At 34.1% G+C, this 21,003-nt stretch overlaps 1 protein-coding gene and 1 non-coding gene across 3 annotated transcripts in view; one reads left to right on the top strand and one right to left on the bottom strand.

The window, feature by feature from the left end:
- Positions 1-21,003, top strand: part of ORC3 (origin recognition complex subunit 3) — a 120,245-nt gene that overhangs the window by 35,847 nt on the left and 63,395 nt on the right. For both annotated transcript variants that reach the window (XM_074187122.1, XM_074187123.1), the window contains 5 exons: positions 5,887-6,023; positions 9,808-9,964; positions 11,541-11,654; positions 16,091-16,224; positions 17,298-17,361. In XM_074187122.1, coding sequence (XP_074043223.1) covers positions 5,887-6,023; positions 9,808-9,964; positions 11,541-11,654; positions 16,091-16,224; positions 17,298-17,361 — 606 coding nt within the window. The remainder of the gene's footprint in view (positions 1-5,886; positions 6,024-9,807; positions 9,965-11,540; positions 11,655-16,090; positions 16,225-17,297; positions 17,362-21,003) is intronic.
- Positions 8,888-8,991, bottom strand: LOC141490303 (U6 spliceosomal RNA). The gene has a single exon (XR_012469145.1). It is a non-coding gene; the product is annotated as a U6 spliceosomal RNA (small nuclear RNA).

Consider the following 21,003-nt stretch of genomic DNA (forward strand, 5'->3'; position numbering starts at 1 on the left):
ACACAATTATAGCCCCCACCCCCACTCCCCAGGCTCAGTTGTGAGCTGCAGAGCTCCCTTAGCTTTGAATAGGAATTGTAATTGTGTTGCCCCAGGGCATAGCCCACCATTGTTCAAAGATAAAAGTATTCAACAGCTTCAACCACCTGCTCCAGGTTAAGGGAGAGGGCCTCAAATCAAGGTCATAGACACTCTAGAGAAAGCAACCAGGACCCCCTTACTGTATGGCCCACTTGGAATTACTAAACCCTGTAAGTAAAGCCACTAGGGATCTCAACACCAAACCTCTGTTAATCAGCCCCTTCTCCAACACAAGATCTTAGGAAAATGAAGAAAAGTCAGTGGAAAGGAGGGTCCATAAAAACTTTCCTAGCAGAGAGACCTAGAATCTGAGGAAAATATGGTTTGGTCTCCAGCACAGAAAGACTTCCCTGAAGAAATAAGGAAGGAGTTTAAAAATCAATTCGAAAATTGGGGAGAGAAAGAAAAAAAACAAAGAAAGAAAAGAAACAAGCAAGAAATAAAACATCCCTGGAAAATACAATTGGACAAATGCAAAAAGAAAATAATTCTCTCAAGACCTCAAATGGTCAAATGGAAAACTCTTTCAAAAATAGAATTGACCAATTGGAAAAGGAGTTGCAAAAGATAATTGAAGAAAATTCTCTTAAAAAAAAAATAATGGAGTCTGTGGAAACTAATGACTTCATGAGACAACAAGAATCTGTTAAAGCCAAAAAAATTGAAAAAAATAGAAGAAAATTAAAATTACCTCATCAGCAAAACTGACCTCAAGAATAGGTTGATGAAAGATAATCTAAGAATTATTGGTCTTCATGAAAACATTGAAGAGAAAAATGCCTGGACTTAATATTAAAGGATTTAGTGATGGAAAAGTGCCCTGATACCATAGAACCAGAGGGCAAAATAGTTACTGAAAGAATACATTTGATCACCTCCAGAAAGGAATCCCAGATTGAAAACACCAAGGAATATTGTGGCCATATTCCAGAACTATCAGATAAAAGAGAAAATCCTGGAAGCAGCCAGAAAGAAACAATTTAGATACCAAGAAGGCACAGTAAAGATTACACAGGACCTGGCTGCATCAACATTAAGGGATTGAAGGGCCTGGAATGTGATATTCTGAAAAGCAAGGGAGCTTGGAATGTAGCCAAGAATTCATTATCTGGCAAAACTGAGCCTTCTCTTCCAGGGCAAAAAATGGACATTTAATGAAATAGGAGACTTCCAGTTTTTCCTGATGAAAAGACCAGAGAAAATTTGAACTTCAAACAGGAGATGCAAGAGATATATGAAAAGGTTTAAAAGGGGGGGGGTAAAAAAATGAGGAAAAGAAACCTATCCAATAAGATGAAACTGGCTATATCCCTACTGGAGAGAAAGACTTTAATAAGTCTCAAAAATTGTAACTCTATTAGAGAGAATATACTTAGCCAGAAGTGATAGACACTCATGACTTTTCTGTGACTCAGAATGATTTAAAAACAATATCTCCTTAAAAAAGGAGGATGGAAGAGCCTGAATAGGGTAAATCTCATTACATTAAGAGGTACAAATGACCTATTGAAATAGAGGAGAAGAAGGGAAGAGGTGAGAACCATCTGAATCTTACTTTCATTAGATATGGCTTAAAGTTAACATAAAGACACTCATTTAAGTTAAGAAACTTATCTTACCTTTCAACTATTAAAAGGGGGAAAGGAGAGGGGGGGCAGGGAAGGGGATCCAACAGAAGGAAGGGAAGGAAGATGGGGCAAAGGGAAAGGGGTAAAAAAGGGGAGGTGGGTTGGATATAGGAGGGCAGACACACTGAAAGTACTGGTGATCAGAACAAAATACTGGAGAATATGGATGAAGAGAAAAAAGGGGGGGAAGCTAACATGAAGGGCAATAAAGAATAATTATAAGTTTGCATGTGAATGGGAAGAACTCTCCCATAAAACTTAAATGAATAGCAGAGTGAATTAAAAACCAGAATCCTACAATATGCTGCTTACAAGAAACTCATTTGAAGCAGAGAGATACATATAGTGTAAAGGTAAAAGGTTGGAGCAAAATATAATTTGCTTCAGCTAAGAGAAAAAGCAGGGGTAGTAATCCTTATCTCAGACAAAGCAGCTGCAAATAGATAGTGTTAAAAGAGGTAAGGAAGGAAACTATATCCTCCTAAAAGGTGCCATAGACAATAAAGTAATTTCAATATTAAATAAGCATGCACCCAATGGCATAGTATCCAAATTCTTAGAGGAGAAGTTGAAGGAGTTAAAGGAAGACATAGACAGCAAAACTCTACTAGTGGAAGAACTCAACCTCTAGTTCTCAGATTTAGATAAATCTAACCATAAACTAAACAAGAAGGAAGTTAAGGTAAATAGATTGTTAGAAAACCTAGGTATGATAGACCTGTGGAGGAAATTGAATGGAGATGGAAAGGAATACTTTTTTTTCCTACCAGATCTAAAATTATATTATAAAGCATCAATCATCAAAACTGTCTGGTATTGGCTAAGAAATAGATTGGTGGATCAGTGGAATAGACTGGGTGCAATAGGAGAAATTGATTATAGTAATCTGCTATTTGATAAATCCAAAGAATCCAGCTATTGGGATAAAAACTCTCTCTTTGATAAAAACTGTTGAGAAAAATGGATGCTAGTATGGCAGATACTTGGATTAGACCAACACTTCATACCCTATACCAAAGATAAAATCAAAATGGATACAGGATTTAAACATAAAAAAACAAGATTGTAAGCAGACTAGGAGATCAAGGAATAGTTTACCTGTCAGATCTATGGAAAGGGAAGTAGTTTATGACCAAGGAAGAGATGGAGAACATCATTAAAAATAAACTAGACAGTTTTGACTACATTAAATTAAAAGGTTTTTGCATAGATAAAACCAGTATAACCAATATCAAAAGAAATATATTAAATTGGGGGCAGCTAGGTGGCGCAGTGGATAGAGCACTGGCCTTGGAGTAAGGAGTACCTGGGTGCAAATCCAGTCTCAGACACTTAATAATTGACTAGCTGTGTGGTCTTGGGCAAGCCACTTAATCCCATTGTCTTGAAAAATCTTAAAAAAAAAAGAAAGAAAGAAAAACAAAAAGAAATGTAGTAAATTGGGAAACAGTTTTCACAACTAGTATTTCTGGCAAAGGACTCATTTCTAAAATATACAGAGAACTGAGGCAAATTTTTAAAAAGATGAGCCATTCCCCAGTTGACAGATGGTCAAAGGATATGCAAAGGCAATACAGATGAGGAAATCAAAGCTATCCATAGTCATTTGAAAAATTCTTCAAAATCACTATTGGAGAAAAGCAAATTAAAGCACTCTGATGTACCATCTCACACCTCTCAGACTGGCCAATATGATTAGAAAGGACAATGGTCAATGTTGGAAGGGGTGTGGGAAATCTGGAATGCTAATACATTGTTGGGGGGGGGGGGGGGCTGTGAACTCATCCAGCCTTTCTGGAGAGCAATTTGGAATTACACCCAAAGGGCAACAAAAATGCACATACCCTTTGATCCAGCAATACCACTACTGTGGGTCTATACCCTGAAGAGATGATGAAAAAGATTAAAAACATCACTTGTACAAAAATATTCATAGCAGCCCTGTTTGTGGTGGCAAAGAATTGGAAATTAAATGAATGTCCTTCAATTGGGGACTGGCTTAATAAACTGTGGTATATGTATGTGATGGAAAACTATTGTTCTATTAGAAACCAGGAGGGATGGGAATTCAGGGAAGCCTAGAAGGATTTGCATGAACTGAGGCTGAGTGAGATGAGCAGAACCAGAAGATCATTGTCCTAACAACAACATCTTAATGGACTTGCTTATTCCATCAGTGCAACAGTCAGGCACAGTTTTGGGGTACCTGCGATGGAGAATATCTGTATCCAGAGAAAGCATTGTGGAGTTTGAACAAAGACCAAAGACTATTACCTTTAATTTAAAAAAAAAAAAGGTTATCTTACGTAATTTTGCTATTTCTTATGCTTTGTTTCTTCCTTAAGGATATGATTTCTCTCTTATCACATTCAACTTAAATCGATGCATACTATGGAAACAATGTAAAGACTATCAGACTGCCTTCTGTGGGGGGGGGATGGGTAGAGAAGCAAGATTAGGGGAAAAAATATAAAATTCAAAATAAATAAATAACCTTTTGAGTTTGTTTGATGGGAAAAAATAAAACTTGGAAAGGACAGAGAAAAACAAAGTTGAAGCCTGGTATAAACTGTTGTAAAGTAAAGTGAGTAGAATTAGGAGAAAAATGCATACAATTATAATATTGTAAAAACAACTTTGAAAAGTTTAGGGTTGTTGATCAACCCAGTGATGTACCATAATTTCAGAGAACTCATGATTAATCGTGCTTTTCACTATCTGATAGAGGGTTGATGGATTCAAGCATGCATGTTGAGACTTTTTATTTGGAAATAGCTAGTGCTGGAATTTATTTTACTTAATTGTATGTTTAACCAGGGTTTTGTTCGTCTTGCTGAAGGGGATTGTGATCAGATGGAAAGGAGTATATGGGCCTGAATTAATTTTAACATTTTCAGAAAAGAATACACATAGATGATTAACTATATTGAAGAGTACTCTTCTTGTCCAGTAGGAAGGAAAGTTAAAAAGTTTTAAGAAGAGTAGATGGAAAATTGAGTTAAAAAAATCTCAGTGATCTAAAATACTGTTATTTCTGAAAATAAGTAGAATGAGCATTTTGTTTTACAGAAATAGGAAGCTGAGGTGAATAATGGCAAAGTATAAGTATACCCATCTGAAGGAAATTGCTTATGTTGGAATCTGTCAGTAAGAATTAAGTGCCATGTTCTAGGTTTATTGAATCAATTCTATAAGTGTAACAGTAGCAGAATTCAATGTTAGGAGTCCCCCAGAAACAGGATTTATGAGCTAAGAACAAGAGAAAATGTTCAAATGCAAAATATTCTAGTGAAATAACTAGTGAGATAAATGTGGCAGACCATGAAACCAAGGCAGCAGATAGAGACAAACGAAGCCAGAGTTGGGAGAGTGATCTGGGTTAAGAGATTAGGGTTCTTTTGGTGCTAACCAACTTTATTAAACTGTAAGATTTTCACTATTCTTTCATAGGAGTAGAAAAAACGTCACTGTAATATGAATATTTTGGAGAAATTTCATCCATTTTACTTCAAAATCTTTTATTTTTTCTCAATATGTACAAAAAATTTGAATATGAATTTTAATTCATACTATGTTAACATATCTGTATTTACTATGGGAGGAAGGAAGGGAATAAATATTTTAAGTGCCTGCTACATGCCAGGTACTGTATTAAGTGCTTTGTAGTTATTATATTTAATACAACAAACCTGGAAAGTAGGTGCTATTAGTATTCTTATTTTATAGTTGAGGAAACTGATGGCAGGTAGTGGGCAAGTGACTTATCCAGGGTTATTCAGCTAGTGCCTGAGGCCATATATGAACTCTTCCTGACTCCATGCTTAGCACTCTACTGTGCCACCAGAAACAAGAAAGATTTTGCTGTTACTATTCTAAATGCATTTCTCTGCACATTATATAAAGAAATAATAATAATAATAATACTGACCAGAGGTATCAAAATCATATTGTGGTATGAACCAAATTAAAATACAATTGGAAATGTTTAACGAGATAAATAAAAAATGCAATATGTAAATTTGTGGTTTCCTAAGGCAAACCTGAAATTCATTTCAATTTGAATTTGATTGACACCACTGCTATATGAAGAGATTCATCAGTATTTGATACCACAACTTTGTATAAAGCATTTTTTAAAATCCTTTTTCCCTTTTAAATTTTCCCAATGTCATTACAGAAGACAAGCCTTGAAAGTGTAAATAAAAAAATAACTTCTTCCAGTCATTGGAAAGAATCACCTCCTATTGTGATCATTTTGAAGGACATAGAAAGTTTCTCAACAAAAGTACTTCAAGACTTCATTATTATCAGCAGGTAATGGAATCTCCTCTTGTGTTGGCACCTAAAATGTCCCTTTCCTTTCTTTTTCTCTAGCTTCTAACATCAATTACAACCATATATTTTCTTTTAATTAAGAAGAAACCATTTTTAGAGAGAAATGGTGATTAAATATTTCTTCAATTTGATAAAAACCATAGAGAATCCAAGCTTCAAATGCTGAATAAATGAATATTGCTGTCAGATTAGGCATTTACTTCCTGACATAAGCAATGAAATTCAAAAAGAGAAAATTAACCAGTTCTTAACTTCCCAAGTAAGACAAAACTTCCTAGAGACCATTTGTTTCAGGGAGGCAAGTTCTTACTTTGCTAGATAAAAAGCTAAATTGCATCTTCCTCTGAATGATACCCATTTGTGTCATTAGAATTTGCTAAAACCTATTTTTTGAGTCTCTGAAGACTTGTGTATTCTCCTTGTCAAGAATCATACTTTCTTGAATGCAAACAAGTCAGCCAAATGAAAACAATTCAAGGAAGTTTAAAGAAAAGATGTTTAAATATTAAAAAGCATTATGCATATATGCAAATTATGGAACAAGGAAGAGAATGGTTACTTCAAGCGCCTGTGTGCCTCACTGTTACATACCATAAGTAGTTCATCTTGATGGTTCTTTCTGATTCAAATTTTTAAAAATGATTGTAATCTTTGACTATGTTTAAAAAAAATTTTTTGACTACATTTTACCAAATACCTGATGATCATATGCACTTTTATTTAACTAAGCTAGAACCACTAGAAGTTAATGCAGTGAGAAATTTGAATTAACAGTGAGTGAGAATAAAGAAAAAAAGCAGAACCATGAATCTAAAGGAGCAGCTCCTAGATACCTATTAACCTTTAAACCTTAGAACTAAAGATTAATTTAGTATGATGAGTGATATTCATTAGCCTGACCCTGAGTCATCAAGGATTTAATATAAGGAAAGCACTTTGCAAACCTTATAAAAATGCTAGCTATTTTCACTGTTATAAAAATTATCATCAATAAAAGGTTAAATTGTATTGAGTATATAAAATGTAAGAAATAGTTTAATACCAGTTCCATTGTTTTTAGTTCCCATACTCCTTGGTCTTCAGTAAGCCTTCCTATAACTATTGTTCATTTTAAAATAAAATAAATTCCATTATTTTCCATTTACATACAAATAAGAGAGAACTGGCATAACATAAGAAATAGATAGGCAGCCTAGGTACCATTCTTGCCTCTGATACTGTGTGATCCTGGACAAGTATTCTCTTAATCTCCTAGTGCTCTAGGCCAAGGGTATCAAACTCAGATAGAAATGAGCCACTAAACTGTACATAAGGATCCTTGTGGACCACATATTGATTTAAAAAGCTATATATTACTATAATCTATGTTCTATTATATTTTTATTTATTTTGTTAAATATATCCCAATTATATATAAATCTCATTGAGAAACACACTTTTTTTTTTTTTGGCAGGGTAGTGGGAGTTGGGTGGCTTGCCCAGGGTCACAGGACTGGGTGATTGTTGGGTATCTGAGGCTGGATTTGGCTCAGGTCCTCCTGGTTCCAGGGTGGGTATTGTCTGCTGTGCCTTTTGGCTGCCCCCACAACAGACTTTTGATGAGGATCATTTTTGAAAGGAGAGAAAGAATAAAATAAATGGGAGTGGAGAGGACTAGATGGAGGGAAATACAGTTAGCAATAGCAACTGTGGGAACAAAACATTGAAGCAAATTTTCTGATGGACTTATAAAAAATGTGATCCTTCCCAAAGGCAGAGCCGGTGTTATCTGAACAGAGACTTAATTACATTTTTTTTCCTGGTTCCCTGTCTTTGTTGAAGGAGGGGGCATTATGTTTACTTTTGCGACAAGAATTTTAATAATGTGTGTGTGAATAAATAAATACATTTTTAAAAAGAATTTCATTAAAATAGCACAAGGACATGTTGTAAGCCTACTGACCTTATGTTTGATGCTTCTAGTCTTAGTGATTTTTCAAGGCACAGAAGGTGCTAACCTACATTGGAAGAGGGAATTTCCTGATCTAGGAGTTTCTATACCAGTGAAATTATAGGTCTAATCCCTATGCCTCTGAGCATAAGAAATAAAACAAAGTGATTATACTTTCAGAAATAAAACTTTATTCAAAAATTAACAATTTTTTGATATAAATTTGTTTAATATTTATTAAAATATTCAAAAAATTTAGTGAGATTCTTGATTCTGTTTCTTTTTTAACTAGCAATTTTATGCTTAGTATAGTTTTAGGAAAAACTGGTTATATATTATGTTCACCTTTCATTTTGTTTCTTGCTTTGGGGAAGCAGTTTGCTGCAATGCACTTTTGAGTTATGGGACATTTATTTGAATCCCAGTTATACCATTTACTGCCTTTGTAACTTGAACAATATACTACCCCTCTGGACCTCAAGTTTCCTGGCTAAATCAGAAGTATCAAACACATAGCTCTTGAATAAGGTCCCTACCAGCTTAAAATTTAATTGAAAAATATCTAACAAAATTAATAATTATACAATAAAACAAAGATATTACATTTTTAAAAATATTACATTTTAAAACTAAATCAAGTTGTAGCCTTTAGGTATCCTTATATATGGATTAGTGGTCACTGTTTTTGTTTTGAGTTTGACACCACAGACTAGATGACCTTTGAGATGCTTTCACTAAATCTGTGATTCTATGATTGAGAACAAAACTGAAAATTGTAATTCACAAGATTATCATCATAAATGGAATTAAAGTCTTGTGAACACATTTAGTAAGAATAGATCTCCAGAGGTTTCACCAAAAATGTAGTTACTTCATCAATGGGGAATCAAATTTGAAGTTGCTGGTTATTGTGGAGATTAATTCCCTCTTCTTTCATTGGGTCACTGTTGCTTGCACAGGGGCCATGCTAATCTTCTATCATTCCAATTTTAGTATATGTTCTGCTGAAGTGAGCACCTGATATTTTTTTCTAACTCACTATGAAAAAGGTTTTGTATCCAAAACTCATTTGGTTTTGGTCCACAGGAATTATTCCTTTAACTATTTTTGAAAATTTTGAGATGTACTTTAATATTCCTTACCTTTTTCTCCCTCTCCTCTCACTATTCTCTCTCTCCAATTCACAAATTTTTTTCACTTACAATATTCCTCATTAGAATAATATAATTATTTAATAAATATCCTCCATATCCATTTGGCAAATTTCTTGTATCCCATGTTAGGAACACTGGTATAAAAACTTAGTAGAGAAATTTCCTTTAAAGATTACCATGCATATATACTTACATAGTTACACACACACACACACACACACACACACACACGCGCGCGCGCGTGATTTCAGTTTCTTCCCACTAAAAAATACCTTTTTTAAATTAGAGAATACCAGAGAATAGATTGTTTTACTTTGTAGTTCCTTGTCACTGAAAGTGTTCTGGTAGAGACTAAATATCCATCTGTCAAGTTTATATTTGGGTGGGGGAATTAGATTATATGACATGTGATAGATGCTGAAATTTTTTTTTAATCAGTTGATCTCAATGGGCCTTGGTTATTTCATCTGCAAAATGAGGAGATAGGTCTAATTTACTCTTAAGCTGCAGATCATCTATCTTTAAGAGGCTAGGATTTCTTGTTTAAATGTAAAAACTTTTTTTATTATCCAATATTAGATAAGGGAAGAATATTATGTTTTGTCTCATTTATAAATATCTGAAATATATTTAACTACTTAAAAACTACTTTTGCTTCTTTTTTTCTCTTGGAATCTAGTCAATACCTACATGAGCTCCCAATAGTACTTGTTTTTGGAATTGCCACTTCTCCGATCATTATCCATCGATTGCTTCCTCAGGCAGTGTCTTCTCTATGTATAGAGCTACTCCAGTCATTGTCTTGCAAGGAGCACCTGGCTAAACTACTGGACAAGGTAATTTTTTCCCCAAGGAAGCCAAGATAAAGAGAGTAGCAGAGAACATGGTTGTGCCATGAGAGAGGATATATAGAGAAAAAATGCTATACATATTGTTGAGCATGTTCATTTGTACAATTTTATATAATTTTTGCAGTATTTTTGTCTTCAGATAAAAACAAGTTTAAGATATTGTCACATCTATATTTTCAGTAGTCTATGTAGCACATAATGGAATTTAGTATAGATTTGTTTATATATGTGTGTGTGTGTGCATAAATATATGTATTTGTAAATATAATAACTTTTTTATATCTTTCATTGGGTCACTATCCTTGATTTTTTTCCCTAACTCACTATGAAAAATATTGGTTTAAATCTTTAAAAGATTAAAAGTTAAAAGATGATTTAAAGTTTTCAGTAGAATCTTTCCTAACTGCCAAGTCTACAATTAAATACTATAAATATTTTTTTTAAATTAACACAATTGTTAAAAATTTACATAGAAGAAAGCAATTGAGGCTTTTTAGCTAATTCTACCCAGATAAGATGAAGATTCGTCAGGTTATTAATTAGTCTTGTAAGCAAGGGTTTTTCTGCAGAGATGTTATATATGCTGAATAATTATCCTTAGAGTATTAATGATAGTTGACACTTATAAACTGACCACCTTTACATTTTTTTTTTCAAAAAGGTTCATGTCTAAATTTATCAAAAGCTATACTGGCAGTTTTTCAGTCCTCAAATGGGAAATTGTTTTGCTGTGGCCTTATTTATTTGGTTTTTGGGTGAGCATGGCTTCTTATCTTTAAGAGAGGTAGACTTCAGGGTGGATAGGTGGGGTAGTGGATAAAGCACTGGCCTTGGAGTCAGGAGTACCTGGATTCAAATCCAGTCTCAGACACTTAATAATTACCTGGCTGTGTGGCCTTGGGCAAGCCACTTAACCCCATTTGCCTTGCAAAAACCTTAAAAAAAAAAGAGAGAGAGAGAGATAGACTTCCTATTGCTCTGATGACCATAGATTTAGCAGTACCCAAAGGATCTGTAGTAGAACTTTACTGATTTATATTAATTACATAAATATAGGGAATGTTTTCTACCATCTAGAGATGAGGTAATTTCCTGGGTAATGACTTGTGTTTTTGATCACTTTGGGAAAACTCATCCCATTTTTCCTATCATGTTTTCTTCTTATAGAAATAGAAAAATTCAAGCATCTAATTCTCAAAGTAGTTTATCCCATAGCATTTCCTGTTTTAAGAAAAAATCTTTCACAGTAACAAACTGTACAAATGCTACTCTATTGATCTTCACTGCTTGCTTTTTGAAAAAATATTAATTATTATTTAACTAATAGACAATATTCAGAGAAGCAATAAATGTCATTATTTTTTCCCTAAGGATTAGTAAACTTCTTTTCATTGCTTCCACAATTGTACCTTGGAAAGGGAGCTTTCCAATTTGACACAACAGAGAATGAACTAATATGCAGCTTTAACATCTCAGAAATGTCATTTTACTGAAGTATATTCCTTGACAGACTCTCTCTCTTTAAACTATAAATTAATATATTTTTTCCTATTTCTTTTAGTTACTTCTTACAACTCGGTTCCCCTTTAAACTCAATGAGAAAGCTTTACAAGTACTCACCAATATATTTCTATACCATGATTTTTCAGTTCAGAACTTCATCAAAGGACTCCAGGTAAGGAGACATTGAAGAGATTTTAAATCCAGTAATCAATTGTTTTAAAAGGTAATACGAGGGGCGGCTAGGTGGTGAAGTGGATAAAGCACAGGCCTTGGAGTCAGGAGTACCTGGGTTCAAATCTGGTCTCAGACACTTAGTAATTACCTAGCTGTGTAGCCTTGGGCAAGCCACTTAACCCCATTTGCCTTGCAAAAACTAAAAAAAAAAAAAAAAAAAAGTAATACGCTCAGTATAAATTGACAGGTTAGTCTGAAATTTTTAAGATCAAGCAGTGATAGCTTTTGAACAAATTATGTCAAGTTACATTGTTCTGAAATCTTATGGTTATTTATTGCTGTATAATATTTAAAATAAATTAAACATGTTTAAAAAATGGAAAGCCAAAAAAAATCCTACACTTAAAATAGAGCTCAATCTCTTGCTGTTTAGAAACTTCATATTAAGTTCTTTTTCCTGATGAAAAACTGAAATCTCTCTTTGTAAAATATAACCAGCATGAATGAAATGACCTGGGTTCAAGTTCTTATTCTGTTATTTACCAATTATGTAAGTAATCATTGAGTTACATAGGGTTGTTAGGAAAGCTTTCCATAAATCTTAAAAACTATAAATATGAACTGCTTGTTGTATCTATTGCTAATTCACTGTATGACCTTTGGAAAATTAGTTTCCTGAGGAGGAACATGAAGGAATTGGACTCTGTGATCTACGAGGTCCCTAAATTTAACATTCTTTGATTTTTGTCTATTTTGAAATGAATATATTACTGATCCACTGACAATAGAGTATTCTTGAATGATTTTTCAACTAGTTTTCCATATTGTCTCTAGCATCCTCTTACTCCAAGATGATTGACTACAATTCAGTTCTTGGTCTCAGAGCTTATAATTATAAGTGTAGTGAGTGAACTCAAGATATTGTCTTCATTGGCATCATGGGGTAATCAACCTCTAGCTGATTAGATATTAAAAACATACTTCAACAGTGGCTTAGTTTGCCAAGTAATTTTGAGGTTCCTCAGTTCTGGCTCTGTTGCTTACTCATTAGATGCAAGTGCTTCATTTTCTTTGGTATTCAGTTTCTTTCTTCTAAAAAATTGTTACTGATGTTTAATCAAAACAACATAATTTCAGTCAGAGACCACTATTGGTTGAAAATACTTTGCAGAAATAAAACTGGGGCAGCTAGGTAGTGCAGTGGATAGAACACTGGCCCTGGAGTCAGGAGTACCTGAGTTCAAATCCGTCCTCAGACACTTAATAATTACTTAGTTGTGTGACCTTGGGCAAGCCACTGAATCCCATTTGCCTTGCAAAAACCTTTAAAAAACAAAAAGAAATAAAACTAAATGTTAATTTTTTTTTATTGGTGAAGAAATAATGGTTTGTCATCTTATTGTTGTAGTTGTAATAGTTAAAGCGTGGCTGTTTCTGCTAGAGCCTTATATACCTTTGGATAATTCTTCAGTGGCATTATTTTATATTCATGATTTAGCTTCAGCTTTTCAGGCTCTGGAACTTAATTTTCTCTCTTTACCTTTTGAGATATCAGATTCTGGAGGACCAACTCATGTTAATTACAATCCAGAACTTCTCCTTTCTATTATCAGCATACTTGGGAAATCAAATTGTAGTCTTAACATTTTTTATGACCATGAATATCATATCAGTAAGAATTGGTAGTCATGTGGAATCTTCTTGCAGACTGTAATAAAATCTGGATAATTATCCCTCTTTTGCTTCAGAGTTTATCTTTCTACTAACTAGGATTATTGTTATCTTCTCTATACAACTTTTCTTCTCTAAACAATATTAGATAGATACTGCTAAATTCTTTGGGGCAGCTAGGTGGTGCAGTGGATAGAACACCAGCCCTGGAGTCCGGAGTACCTGAGTTCAAATCTGGCCTCAGACACTTAATAATTACCTGTGTAGCCTTGGGCAAGCCACTTAACCCCATTGCCTTGCCAAAACCTAAAAAAAGAAAAAAGAAAATCACAGAATAACTATTTATGTTCCATTGTATTTTTATTTATCTATTTGTTATAGATTTACCCAATTACATTTTATTCAGGCTCGACTTTCTGATGAATTTGGCACCTCATTTATCCCCTTCTCTATCTAGATAATGATAGTGCTTGATACATATGCAAATTGGTAATATCCTTGCAATAATTCCTTGACTCTCTAAGAATATAAAACCCAGTTTGATAATCATTGGTGAAGAGGGAAAAAAAAGCAACAGGATTCCACTTCCCCTTCTCCTATTTCTTTAAAAGAAAAGAATACTTTTCATATCTCATTTTTGGGGTTAAGCTTGTTCTTTGTAATCTTACATTCCTTTTTAACCATCTCATTGTGGTTGTTCTTTTCTATTTACATTGTTTCAGTCATGGTGTATATTGTTTTCTTGATTCCTGTTACATCACTTTTCAGGCTTCCCAATCTTTTCTGTATTTGTCAGATTCATAAATTCCTATGGAATGTTTTACTAAATACCATGGGTGTCGCGAAAACCAACTGAGATAATATTTGTAATGCTCTTTGCCATAGTACCTGGCAAATAGTATGCATTTTATAAACATTGATTTCCTTCTCTCATGTGCCAAAATTTGTTTAGCCATTTCACAAAGGACAAATAGCTATTTGGTGTATAATTCTTTGATACCATAAAAAAAAGTGCTGCTATAAATATTGTGCTGCATGTGGACCCTTTTTTGTAGTATATGAATGTCCTTATAATATAGGTCTAATAATGGAATTTCTGGGTCAAAAGTATGGACATTTTAGTCATTTTAATGTCACTAATTTTAAATTGTTTTCCAGAATGGTTATACCAATTCATAACTATGCCAAAAAATGCATTAAAGTGCTTCTTAAAATGTTATACTGAATTATACAACAACTTTTTTTTACATTAATTATATTTTAGATTGTTGATTTTCTTTTCAATTGGGGGAGAGAAACAGTTTGGATAAAACTATAATGTAGACTAGTGGTTCCCTACCTTTTTAGTGTATGAGACATCCTTTTAAAAATTACATGTATACCACCACTGACTGTGAAAATACAAAAATGATAGTTCTTGGTTTATATATGAATTGGTAGGATTCTAATAATCATTCTTTTTCTCTCTCTTCACTCCACCATCCTCCCACACAGACCTAAAACCTTCAATTTGGAAAGCAGTGGTATAGAAGAAGATGCATTGTATTTTACGTCAGGGAACTTGAATTTGAAATCTGCTTCTGAAATCTGGTTCTGTCATACAAAACTTGAGTTTCTTTAGGCAAATCACTGCACCTCTCTGAACCTCAGTTTTCTGATCTATAAAATGAAGAATAGTAACATTCCTTTTAGCCCTTACCCTGTGTTTCTGTGAGTTAATGGTCCTAGTTCATTATGTGTTGGGGCACTGACACAGACACAGGTATGATTCAAATTCATACATGGCAAATATATAAATAAAAAAACCTCAGAATGCTTTGCAAGTTCCAAGGAGCAGAGGGTCATTACCAGCTTGGGCAGGCTTGTTGCTTGAAAGAGGGTATGTATCTGAGTTTGACCTTAGAAGGAGTAGGAATTCAGAAAGTAGACAGTGGACTACATTCCAGATAAAGGAAACAGTGTAAGCAAAGGAGCAGAGTCTATGTACCTTAGAATGTATACAGATGCTGGCAATTATTCCATTGAGAATTATGGAATCATCTTCAGTGAGGAAACTGAAACCCACAGAGGTTGTTACTTGATTATGTTCATTCATATGATAAGTAATAGAATCAAAATTTGATATCCAGGTCTACTTACTCCAAATTCAATATTTTTACTCTATCAATAGGTTCTAAACTGTGGGCTTGAGTGAGGATCAAGGAATTAATGATTGCTAAGACCACAAATTCATGGGTACCAAATATTATTTTGTTATAATGAATTTTCTTAATAAAGATTTATATAAATGGGAAAATAGGCATGTATGTTGATAATTATTGTTTTCTTGAGTTTTAGGGAGCTGACAATTTATGATCTTGTTTCCAGAAGCTAGATGTATACACTGTTCAAATCTTCTTATTCGTTGACTATAGTAATATTAATAGTATTCTACACAAATGGACAAACATATGTGTATCTGAATATATAATTTCATCTTTATATAAGTGAATAAAAATTCATAGGCCTGGTCTACAAATGTTCACATAGGCATCTCTCAAGGAAGACATTCCTTCTACCAATATAGAGCTAGAACCTAGAGGTCACATAATTTATCTAGAGACACACATTTAGTATATGTCAGAGGTAGGACAATAGTCATAATGATTCCATAAATATTTTGAGTTTTTCTTTGTTTATGTTTTTATCCACAGAAAATTGAATTGGTGTAAGGCAAAAGATTTGCCATCAAGACATTCTAAATAGCTTCCCTCTTTCTTTCAGCTGGCTATATTAGAGCATTTCTATTCTCAGCCACTCAGCATTTTGTGTTGTGATCTCCCAGAAGCAAAGAGAAGAATATATTCTTTATCAGAAGACCAATGTGAAAGTATCCGGCGCCTTCCCTCTTTTATGAGGTAAAAAAGATAAGTGTGGTAGCACTTTTATGTATGATTCAGAAGATCTGTAGCTTCATGATGGATAATCTCCACCAATGCAGCCTATAGCATCTGATTACCTTGTAATCCATTTATAAGTATTTTATAAGTATTTTGTCTGTTGATATGCAAGCCCACCACATCTGAAATATTAAAAAAAATAGAAAAATATCTTCTTATGGTATTAAAAAACCTCTGAAATTACTCCACAATTAACTTTTAGTAGTCTATCTTATAATTCTCGGCTTTGCTGTGCCTCACAAAATCATTCAGGCTATGGAACACAGCTGATTTATGTGTCTAGAACCTATAGGAAGAAAAAGTGTGTTAAATAATGAGTTATGGAAACTTAGCACCTTGGTGAGATGACCACAGCTCTAGATTTTCTTCCTTCATTGTACTGTGTCACCAGTTTCATTGTATCAATTCCCATAATTGGGGATCATAGAATCATAAATCTAGAGCAGAAAAGGACCCAAAGAAGTCAGCCTTTTCTCAACCTTCTCTCACCATTTTAGATGTGGAAACTGAGGTATCAGTGCTCTGTTTACTTTACCATGTATTTCAGTTATTGAGTGATAAGATTTGGGGAACTTTCATGCTATTCCTACTTACAGATTGATTTATAAAATTAGAATGACAATTCATTAATTTACCATGGAAGGACATGAAAGGTACTTACAAGAGAAAGCTAATAATCATAAAAGTGGTTGTTAAGCATGAAATTAGAGAAGAGGGAGTTGGGAAGAGTTTGGAGTTCTTTTGGTGGCATTTTCCATTGATTTTTTTTCTTAAATTTATTTATTTTCATGTGTATGTACATGCATATTTTACAAAATTTCCCTCCACTCTCCCTTCCCACATTCCCCCCAACAGAGAATAGTCAGGTTAGCATTTTACATACATATTTTGTTAAACATGTTTACAAATTAGTAATTTTTGGCATGAGGAATTAGGATTAAGGGAAAGGGATACATAAGAGATAATTTTTATAAAGTGATTTCTTACATGATAGTTTTCTCTGTGTGTGTGGATATGTGTGTTAATTTCAGGTATGTAGAGAAGCAAATTCCAGAAAAACAAGTCGCATTACTGACAGATGAGAGATTTCTAAAGGTAAGGATGAAAAAAATCTTTGTCAATGTAGACTTATTATACTCTTTCTTTAGGAAAAAAGCAGGATTTTGTAGGTCAGAATTTACTTAGTCCATTTCCTAGTTTTGCATAGTGCAGTTTGCTTTGTGCAGTGATGTCTCAGCTCTTTATTATTTGGACATTATTAGTCCATGATGATAAAAAGCTTAGCAATGATGGATCAGATGTTGTTTTACTGAGAGAAAAACCTAAGTCAGAACATTAGTTTTCTTCTAGTCTTTCTGAAAGGACTATTAGATCTCAGCTTGATGTTCAAATAGCAGCCTATAGGCAGTCTTATTTTAAATTTTTTTTTTGCAAGGGCCATCATGATCAAAACACAGAGAAATCAAGAGGCTCAAGTTTCAAATCCTTAGCTTTGCAAAATGTGTATAATATCAGAGATGAAGTAATGAGCTAAGGAAACTTCTAACTAAAGCACCTTACATAAATAGGAACTTTTATTTGTGTTTAGGGGCTTTTGATTTTATATTTATCTCAATAATTCTCATACTTCTTTGGGAAAGGAAGCTTGGCATAGGTTACATATTGGACCCTAAGAACTAGATATTTGTTTTTTAAATAGTAATTTTTTAGAAACAGACATGTGATTTCATCTATTTTAAGAACCTCCCAATGCAGATTTGCTTTTACTCTACAATTATTTTTATCGCTGAAAGGTTGGAATTAGACTTGAACTCAATTCATCCTTACTTTGAGATCAGCTCTTTATCTACTATTTGACCATACTTCTCCGGAATACTGTTCCGGGTATCCCAAAAATTCTTAGTTCAGTTTTGAACTTTAATGCTTAAAGACTTCTTGGAAATGTGGATAGAATAATGTTATATCCAAAAGCTAAGGGGAAAAAATGTCATTTTGAGTTCCAAATTCTCTCCCAGCCTTCTCATATGTCTATTTAGAAGATAAGCAATCTAATATTGATTACATGTGAAATCATGCAAAATATTTTTCTACCATTTTAGCTATATTGTTTACCAAGCAATAAAAGAAAGAAAATTATTTATCAGTTTGCTCTCAGAGTTCATTTCTCTCTCTGCAGATGCATAGCATTTTTTCCTCATGAGTCTTTTGGAATTGTCTTAGATCATTGCATTGATCAGAAAAGCCAATTCTTTCACAGTTGATCATCATTACAATATTGCTATTATTGAGCACAGTAATATCCTGGTTTTTCCTCATTTCACTTTGCATCAGTTCAGATAAGTCTTGCCATATTTTCTGAAACCACCTCTTCATTATTTCTTATAGCACAATAGAACTTCATTTCAATCATATGTCACAATCTGTTTAGCCGTTCATTAACTGATAAGTATACTATCAGATTCTAATTCTTTGCCATCTCTAAAAGAGCCAATATAATCTAGCAATGATATTACTGGGTCAAAGAGTATGGACAACTCTGTAAGCCATTTGGTTATAGTTCCAAGTTGTTTTTCAGAATGTTTGGATTAGTTAATGTACTTGTTTCATTAGTGTACCTGTTTCCCCACCCCACAGCATTTGTGATTTCTGATGGGTATAAATTTGTACTTCAGAGATGCTTTAATTTGTACTTTAATGATTTCTCTATTCACTGGTAGTTTAGAGCATTTTTTCATATATTTAGAGCATTTTTTCATATATTTCTTCATATCCTTTGACCATTTATCAAATCAGGGAATGGTTCTTGGTTTTTTTTTTTTTTTTCAGTTTGATTCAGTTCTCTATATTTAGTTGTGCTATAACATTTTTTATCTTAATTTTCTATGATATCTTTTAGTAAACTGTAGTTTCCATGATTATTTCTTTTAATTGGATGTATCATCTGAGTCTGTGATTGTTATCCTTGCCTTAACTTCAACTGAAGCATACTATATTCTGCTCTTAGACTGGAAAAATACCTCAACTTGACCTTTTGTTGACTTTGTTACTTCAAAATTTGATTTGGGGATTTATTTTTTTAAAATTTTATTTATTTAAGGCAAGAGGGTTAAGTGACTTACCCAAGGTCACACTGCTAGGCAATTATTAAGTGGCAGTGGTCAAATTTGAATCCAATTTCTCCTGATTCCAGAGCCCAGTGTTTTATCAACACTGTGCCACCTAACTGCCTCTAAGCATTTATTTTAAAGTTGTTTAGAAAAAAAAAGAAAAAACCTAAAAAAAACCTAATAAAGTTGTTTAGAGGGAAATGTTGAGAAGGTTCACCTATGTTGCTGCCTCACTATCTTAGATAATGGTTTATTAGTGAAGAATGCTGCTGATATAGAATTCTCACAGGGATGTAAATAGAACACTTATTGAATTACGTTCATTCATCATCTTAATCTTTTTTTTAAATTTTTTTATTTAATATTTATTCTCATTTTGTACAAATAATTTTTTTTACATTAATAAAATATTCTTGTTTAAGAGTAAATGAAATACCCCTTCCCCCCATAAATATAGACTTTCTTGAACAATAAAGTAAAGGGGAGAGAAAAAATTAAAATTAAAAAAATAATAATAGTAATAATTGTAGGTATGGCCAGGTGGCGCAATGGACGAAGCACCAGCCCTGTAGCCACGAGCACCCGAGCCCACATCCAGCCCCATAGACTCAACAATCATCCAGCCATGTGACATGCAAGCCACCCGAACCCCACTGCCCTGCAAAAACCAAAAAAAAAAAAAGGAAAAAAAAGACCCAAAATAAAATAAAATAGTAATAATAGTAGGGGTGGCTGGATAGCGGACAGAGCATTGGCCCTTGAGCCAGGAGCACCCGGGTCCAAATCCAGCCTCAGACACCCAAAGATCACCCTGCTATGTGGCCCCAGGCAGGCCACCCAGCCCCATTTGCCCTGCACCCCCCCCCCAAATAATAATAATAATGATAATAAAAAATGTGCTTCAGTCTGTGTTCCAACACTAACAACTCCGTTGCGGGTGAATCACATTCTTTATGGTAAGTCCATGGCAAAAGTTACTTCCATATTTTTCCACCATTGCCATTGCTGATCGCAACTCCCTCCCACTACCATGTACTATATTTTCTCTCTCCTTTCACTCTGACTCTGCTGTAGGGTAGCTGGGTGGCACAGCAGACAGATCCCAGGCCCTGGGGTCAAGAGGCCCTGAGCCCCCCTACCACCCCTTAGGCCCAGCATCCACCTGGCCCTATGGTCCCGGACAGGCCATCCAATCTCAGCCCCTTGCAAGAAGTAAAAAAGAAAATGTGTTATATCTGGCCACTCTCCCCCCATGGTCCATTCTCTTCCTCCATCACTCACATCCCTGCCTTCCCCCTGCCCCCCCTTTCTTACTCCAGATGCCTATACCCCATTGAGTATATATGCTGTTTTCTCTCCTAGCCACCTCTGATGACAGCAAAGGTTTCCCATTCCCCCTTGCCTTCCTCCCTTCCATATCATTGCAATAGCTCATTGTAATAAAGAAAAATCTTACATGAAATATCGTAGCCCCCTCTCCTTTTTCTTTCTCCCATTACATTTCCCTTTTTTTCTATTGACTCCATTTTTACACCATATTTTATCTTCGAATTCAGCTTTCTCTTGTGCTTCAACTATAAAAGCTCCCTCTACCTGCTCTATTAACTGAGAAGGTTCATATGAGTATTAT

The sequence above is a fragment of the Macrotis lagotis genome, chromosome 5, assembly GCF_037893015.1.
Source record: "Macrotis lagotis isolate mMagLag1 chromosome 5, bilby.v1.9.chrom.fasta, whole genome shotgun sequence".
Classification (NCBI taxonomy): Eukaryota; Metazoa; Chordata; class Mammalia; order Peramelemorphia; family Peramelidae; genus Macrotis; species Macrotis lagotis.